This window comes from Electrophorus electricus, chromosome 9 (genome assembly GCF_013358815.1).
Source record: "Electrophorus electricus isolate fEleEle1 chromosome 9, fEleEle1.pri, whole genome shotgun sequence".
Taxonomy (NCBI): domain Eukaryota; kingdom Metazoa; phylum Chordata; class Actinopteri; order Gymnotiformes; family Gymnotidae; genus Electrophorus; species Electrophorus electricus.
In genome coordinates this window covers 24876165-24883934 of record NC_049543.1, presented here as the reverse complement: position 1 = coordinate 24883934, position 7770 = coordinate 24876165, and the positions used below count along the sequence as shown (strand labels likewise).

At 47.3% G+C, this 7770-nt stretch overlaps 1 protein-coding gene across 1 annotated transcript; it reads left to right on the top strand.

Annotated features, from left to right (window-relative positions):
• Nucleotides 1-1951: 1951 nt before the first annotated feature.
• LOC113589940 (alpha-2 adrenergic receptor-like) lies at nt 1952-3972 on the top strand. Its single transcript, XM_027029822.2, has one exon. It carries the CDS (start codon nt 2192-2194, stop codon nt 3494-3496), a length of 1305 nt encoding a protein of 434 aa, XP_026885623.2. The 5' UTR covers nt 1952-2191; the 3' UTR covers nt 3497-3972.
• The last annotated feature ends 3798 nt before the right edge of the window (nt 3973-7770 follow it).

The following is a 7770-nucleotide window of genomic DNA, read 5'->3' as shown; positions in this document are numbered from 1 at the left end:
TGTAGATGTTACCTACAAGACGTTACCTACATGACGTTAACTACAGGACTCACAGTGTGGATGTTACCTACAAGACATTACCTACATGACGTTAACTACAGGACGCACACTGTGGACGTTACCTACAAGACGTTACCTACATGACGTTAACTACAGGACGCACACTGTGGATGTTACCTACAAGACGTTACCTACATGACATTACCTACAGGACGCACACTGTGGATATTACCTACAAGACGTTACCTACATGACGTTAACTACAGGACGCACACTGTGGATGTTACCTACAAGACGTTACCTACATGACGTTACCTACAGGACACACACTGTAGATGTTACCTACAAGACGTTACCTACATGACGTTAACTACAGGACTCACAGTGTGGATGTTACCTACAAGACATTACCTACATGACGTTAACTACAGGACGCACACTGTGGACGTTACCTACAAGACGTTACCTACAAGACGTTACCTACATGACGTTAACTACAGGACGCACACTGTGGATGTTACCTACAAGACATTACCTACATGACGTTACCTACAGGACGCACACTGTAGATGTTACCTACAAGACGTTACCTACATGATGTTAACTACAGGACGCACACTGTGGATGTTACCTTCAAGACGTTACCTACAAGACGTTACCTACATGACGTTAGTTTTTCCTCAGTTTGGACAGAGCACTCTCCACCATTTCACTGCGAGTTATACTGTGTATGACTATGTATGTGACGAATAAACCAAACTTGAACTTGAACGGTAACTACAGGATGCACACTGTGGACGTTACCTACAGGACGTTACCTACAGGACGTTACCTACAAGACGTTATCTATAGGATGTGCACCCTGTCCTCTTGATCATTACACTTACAGTCTCTGCTGTGGGACAGGACAAGCTGGATCCAACAGTCCACACACACTCACACACACACACTCACACACACACTGTAAGACACTGTAGATTGTATATTTTAGACAGTCTGGTTCACCCTATGAGTTTGAAAATTTCAGAATGTCTGATTATGAGCACCTGTTTGCTGCAGTACACACACACACACACACACACACACACACAGTGAGAGAGAGATTTTTAAGCTTGTGTCAGGAATGAATGCCAGTGGTGTTTTTTTTTTTTATGGTTAAACCACTATCTTATACGTTTACCCACGAATCCATGAGTGTGTGGGAGTGTGTTTTTCCCATTCTAAGTACAGAGCAATAGTGCACAAAGGATCCGAATTAAATGAACACAGAGAATGAACGCAAAAACCACCAGCCACGAAACAAACAGGAAATGCTTTATAAATATTCTTTTAAAGACAAAACTTAAGGTCTCCAATTGTCAGCAACGGTCACCTCGCCAGCACCATCGCAGATAAGAATAATAACTTGTACATTAAAGACCGATAAATCAACATCGAGGCCAAACGTATTCACCAGGCTCTAAGCGCGTTTCCACGTTTCCAGAGTGTCTGGATGCGGTCAGTGTAATTATTTCCAACCTGTCTGTCGAGAGAGAGAGAGAGAGAGAGAGAGAGAGAGAGAGAGAGAGAGAGAGAGAGAGAGAGAGAGAGAGAGAGAGAGAGAGAGAGAGAGAGAGAGAGAGAGAGAGAGAGAGAGCATGCCATTTCTTAACAACCTGAGCGTTAAACCTCCACAGTAGCCTGGCAGAGCCACGCTGTATAACCGCAGACCTCAGGAGAGCACAAGGCTGCTGCGCTGTGCGCAGTAAAGTTCAGGCGACTGGTGTAAGGTAGTGAAGCAGTTCCGTTTAGCCTTTTCTGTTTCTTCATCGATAATCTCTACTACTCTTCATCAGAGTTCGGGAGACGGAGAAGCGAGGAGGTGGACGCGCGCGGAAGGCGCTTGGTTACCGGAGAAGCTGTGCGCGCGGAGCACAGACGAACCGGAGCGTTTCTACGGAGGTATTGGCGAGCTCCGTCTGGCACAAGTTAAATTCTTTATACATTTACGATGTCTGTATACTGTCGGGCAGAAGCTAAGCTCCGTTAATCATGCGCGTTATATACGTTCATTTTTTAGGACAAATTTTTAAGCCAAAAGTGAGCATGTAAAACTCGGCGAAGATGTGTGGAATTTAAACTTTGCACCGCAGGATTTCTCAGCTTTAATGTGGAATGTACCGATATAAATAACGAATAAGCGGCGCTCGTGATGGACGGCCTGAATGACACCTGGATCGATGCGCTCCCGGGCGCTCCCAACTCCTCCTGGGAATATGGGAACCGGTATTCCTTATCCACAGTAGTGGGTCTCGCAGCGCTCGTGAGCTTTTTGATACTATTCACTATAGTCGGAAATGTTCTGGTCGTCATTGCCGTTTTGACCAGCAGAGCTTTGAAGGCGCCCCAGAACCTCTTCCTGGTTTCTTTAGCCACCGCGGACATTCTCGTGGCCACGCTCGTGATGCCATTCTCGCTGGCGAACGAGCTGATGGGTTACTGGCTGTTCGGGAGCGTGTGGTGCGGCATTTACCTGGCGCTGGACGTGCTCTTCTGCACTTCCTCTATAGTTCACCTGTGCGCCATAAGCCTGGACAGGTACTGGTCTGTAACGCAGGCAGTGGAGTACAATCTGAAGCGCACCCCTCGCAGGGTGAAGGCCATTATAGTGATGGTGTGGCTGATCTCTGCCGTGATATCCTCCCCTCCACTGCTCTCTGTCGACAGTCAGACGGGAGACTCGGAGCAGCCGCAGTGCGAGCTCAACGACGAGACCTGGTACATCCTCTGTTCGAGCACGGCATCCTTCTTCGCCCCCTGCGTCATCATGGTCCTCGTCTACGTCCGGATTTACCAGGTGGCCAAAACCAGGACCAGGACCATGTCCGAGAAGAAACACAGCCTGGACGCGCCCACGCAGACAGAGAACGGCGTCAGCAAGGCCACGTCGGTGGCCAGGCTGAGCGGAGAGCGCGAGAACGGCCACTGTGGCAGCAGGCATGCCGAGCCAGGCGAGCACAGCACAGTAGAGCCAGAGGCTCCCTCCTCTGCGGAGGTCCCGGGGCAGAGGCCGAGGGAGCAGACCCCAAGCAGGAGCCCGGGCGAGGGGCCGGAACCCACGGACGCGGCGGCGGTGGAGCCATGCAGACGCACGTCTCGCGCCGGCAGCAGGACCAGGGAGCTGTTCTCCTCACGCACGAGGAGAAGTGGCCGGCGCAAAAGCAGCAGCAGCAGCGTGAAGCGAAGGGCGTCACAGGTGCGGGAGAAGCGCTTCACCTTCGTTCTGGCTGTGGTGATGGGCGTGTTCGTGGTCTGCTGGTTCCCGTTCTTCTTCAGCTACAGCCTGTACGGCCTGTGCCGGCAGGCCTGCCAGATCCCAGACGTGCTCTTCAAGTTCTTCTTCTGGATTGGTTACTGCAACAGCTCCCTGAACCCTGCTATCTACACCATCTTTAACCAGGACTTCAGAAGAGCTTTCCATAAGATCCTGTGCTTGTCATGGAAGAAGTCCTTCTAGAAGAAGAACTACCTAGAGCACCGAAGATGGTTGTCTTTGATCTTTGGAGACAAATGTTCTCTGTAGCTCTGAAGAAGTCTTTCAAGTTTTCTAGACCTTAAGGAAATCTGTATACAGTAATGGGGAGTATCGATCTAGAACTTTGCTGAACAATCTTCCAGAGTTTTGATAAACTGGAGGCAAAAAGATGTTTGCTCTGACTTCTCAGTTTAATAGACAGTGATTCTTGGGGCAATAGATGAGGATAATAACACACTGTTGCTTCGTCTAAGAATACAGGTTATGTGTTCAGTTCGGTTCAATGGAACCAAACTGCATATGTCACCACAGACCACAGATAACACTGTGCTGGAGCATGCTTTATTTTCCTGTGCTTGGATTGGCTCTGGTCCGCTTGGTGTAGGAGTTAAAGTTAAGACGACGCACAGATGAACAGAACGTATCAGTGTTACTGCTGCAGTTGAGAATGTAAATCTATAGATGTATTTATTTTTCTGTGAACTATGCATAAGTCGTACGAATAAAAAGGGCGCGAAATTATTGTGACATTGCAGCTTTTCTCAAGAAACTACATATGAGCCATACATGAGCCATTCTGTATACATGAGAATTTCTCACAGGTCTCGAGATGAGACTATCCTGTGCATGCGTGTGTGTGTGTGTGTGTGAAGGTGGGTGTGCGCTTGTGTGTATGTGCATGTGTTCTGATGAGACTATCCTGTGCATGCGTGTGTGTGTGTGTGTGTAAAGGTGGGTGTGCGCTTGTGTGTATGTGCATGTGTTCTGATGAGACTATCCTGTGCATGCGTGTGTGTGTGTGTGTGTGTGAAGGTGGGTGTGCGCTTGTGTGTATGTGCATGTGTTCTGATGAGACTATCCTGTGCATGCGTGTGTGTGTGTGTGTGTGAAGGTGGGTGTGCGCTTGTGTGTATGTGCATGTATTCTGATGAGACTATCCTGTGCGTGTGTGTGTGTGTGTGTCTGCGTGTGCGTGTGCGTGTGTGTGTGAGAGAGAGTGGGCGTGCGCTTGCATGTGCATGTATTCTAATGAGACTTGCTGGTATGAGTCTTATTCTGTTAGCTGCACTTTGGTCTGATGTTGTCTGCTGGGTCACACATTACACATTAACTTTAGCCTCCACAGAGCATGAAAAAGAATTTTTCGCCCTAATGATACATAAAAAACAAATTAAAACCTGAACTGGCAACCTTTGAACTTTTTTCTACAAAAAATTATTCGGGATAATAAATGTTTGTTCCTTCTGGTTAAGGGAGCCAATGGAGTGCTTGTAAATCATTAATTATGTGTCCAGCATTATTAATAGTTGTAGCTTTGAAATGGCTATCAGAAACTGGGGCCTAATGTGAGACAATCGGACACAGACATGGTTCTGAAAGCGTACAGACCATAAGCAGTGTTACTGCCGGTGATTTTCCGAGGTGTGAGTTGGCAACCCGATAAATTGGCATCACAGTGGCAGCGTGATCTGCATAACAGACAAACCAGCCGCATTCAAGCCATATCGGTGTACTGGCGCATGCCCGAGCACGTGATTTTAAAAATAGGCCTACATGGCAACATAAAAATTACAATTCAAATGCGCTGATGAAAGATGAAATCTTTTGCCCCTCATTGTGTAAATCGACCGGTTATGATGGGATGACGTTCATCAGCAGGCTACAATGGCTCATAAACTAATGGCAACTCTCAAAGAGTCAACGTACAATATGAGAATCTAACGTACGACTCATGGTGGTGTAGCTGTTGGGGGCATCGTGTGTCTACTTATTTCCCCAGGAAAGGTCAGCGTCTTTTCCTGGGCCATTTTGGCTATGTTCTATGACTGAAAGCGGGTAAAACTACCTACATTGTTCCAGTGGGACTTCTATAAAGTGTGTGTGTGTGTGTGTGTGTGTGTGTGTGTGTGTGTGTGTGTGTGTGTGTGTGTGTGTGTGTGTGTGTGTGTGTGTGCGTGTGTGTGTGTTTAAATGTTATTCTCTTTAAGCCACTGCCCCATTTATGTTCCAGATTTAAACCTTTAATCAGTTTTAACTCCAAGCCATAATGAATCCTTTAGGAGCTGAAACTATACAGTCCTCATTTAATTCTTCCTTCCCAGCCGTCTGCAGAACTGGGCCACACACTCACACTCCAGTAGGTCTCTGTGTACTTGTACAGTTCTGAAAACACCATTTTCTTATGATTGTCACAAAGCTTACAGCAAACCTGACTGCAGTCTCAGTAGACAGCTCACTAACAAACACGTCCATTTCAGATCAATGACACGTCCATTTCAATAATTGTGAGGACATTTGTTGAGGTGGGGGGGGGGGGGTACCTCTGCCCTGCGCTGGTAGTGACATCTGTTGTTCTGTCTGTCCAGGTCAGAAATGGGCCATCTTCTCTCCCAAACCTCATGAAGAATGTTAGCTTTCAGATCCAATCATACCACTGATATACAGAGAGAGAGAGGAGTGTGTTGTACATGACCACTAACAGAATGACCAGCTCTGCCGTGACGGTGAGGCTGGAGATCGGAAGGAAGACAGTGAAGGGATAAGGCTCTCCATGGTGGTGGTGAGACAGCAGGGGAGAGCGAGACAGAGGAAGCCAGCGCGAGCTAATGAGTTGGCGGGAGAGGATGTAGTGACTGTGGCTGCCCGCTGCAGAGAGACTTCCTCCACCGCCCCGCTGCATCTCCTCGTACTTAGAGAGAGAACAGCAGCTGCAGCTCCTATACTGACTTACTGCCAGTGCCTGAAGCTTCCTCTCTGGTTATTACTGTGTGTGTGTCACTACTCCTCTCTGCCTTATTAAAGCACAACAACCATCTGCTCACTCGCCACACACACAGCCACCACCTTGTTTCTCTATTGCATTGGCTACTGGGGATCCCTGAGCCACACACAGAGGTGTGGGCGATGCAGAAGTAGTGGGCGGGGCGGTGAGCAGAGTGGGCGGGGCCAGTGCTGTAAGCTCCTCGGTAAAGGTACGGCTGGCCAGTGAGTCTCTGCGATTTCTGGTGTTCCCGTGAATCGTTTAGAATTAATTTAACCTCAAAACGGACTTCACAGTTAAAAAACAAAGAAAGTGCAAAGATGTGCAGAATACTTATAAAAACTGACTAATGAACCAACTAAAAACTTCGAGCTACGGTGATGCCTGCTTGAGCTGTTTGATGGGTGAACGGTTCATAATTCAGTGCTGCATTAGTCATTATAATGTCCATTGATTGATATAGTGACGTCAGGTGTGATGTCACGGTGCGATGTCACGGTGAATTGGGAAAACCATTCTTCTACTATTTGCAAAGTTTTTGTTTGTTTGTTTGTTGCGGGCTTTTGCGATGTTGGTGTTTGAAACGCGTCGGTGTCCCGGGACCCCCCGCGCAGCGCGCTCAGGCCTTGCTTGCGCGCCTGTCCTCGGGTTGTATCTCGCGCGGAGTCTTGCGCGTTCTCCTGGAGCAGGAGAGGGGCGCGCGGTGTCCCATGCGGCGTGAGTCTCCTCTTCTCGCTTCTGAAATGTTCGGACGTCCGGCGAGAGTTCGCGCAGGGAAATGTTAGTGAGCGAAAAGCACTAAATTCGGGATTTTTTGTTGTTGGTGGTGGGTTTTGGTTTGTTTGGGGTTTTTTTTTGCGATTTTTAAAGCACCCCATAAGTTTTAAACGAACAGAAAGGTTGTGTAACCTCCCTTTTATTATTAATCTGTCATGAGAAATGAAACGGTTTTTGGTCGTTTATGTGTAATGTTTTATTGATGAAAAATAAGGTTCATTTAATCAGTTGTGACCCGATTTAGCCATATACTAACAGCTAGCTTTTGAAAATGATACATATTCCATATTATAAACCATGTCTGACAGGTTCCCCTCTCTCTCTCTCTCTCTCTCTCTCTCTCTCTCTCTCTCTCTCTCTCTCTCTCTCTCTCTCTCTCTCTCTCTCTCTCTCTCTCTCTCTCTCTCTCTCTCGTATGTTTTTATATGATGCACTGTTAATCCAGCATCTAGCGCTAACTTCTCAATCAAGTCAGTTTAAAGTTCGGTGCCATTGTTTTCTAGCACGGTAAATGTTAGCCAATACCGCCCTCTGCTGTTTAAATAGCAGCATCACGCCCCGGCGTCCCTTTGTGCGGACGTTTTATAGTAAAGGGAACGTCAGAATTTTTTTTGCTTGTTTGTTTTGCAGTTAGCACTACGTATTATTAAACACGAACAGCGTTTTTTCCAGGTAGAATTCTACTAAAGTTTAAATTTAGCTGTAGCTTCCTTCGCTC

Coding starts and splice junctions, on each gene's coding strand:
- LOC113589940 (XM_027029822.2), top strand. CDS start 2,192: ATGGACGGCCTGAATGACACCTGGATCGATGCGCTCCCGGGCGCTCCC.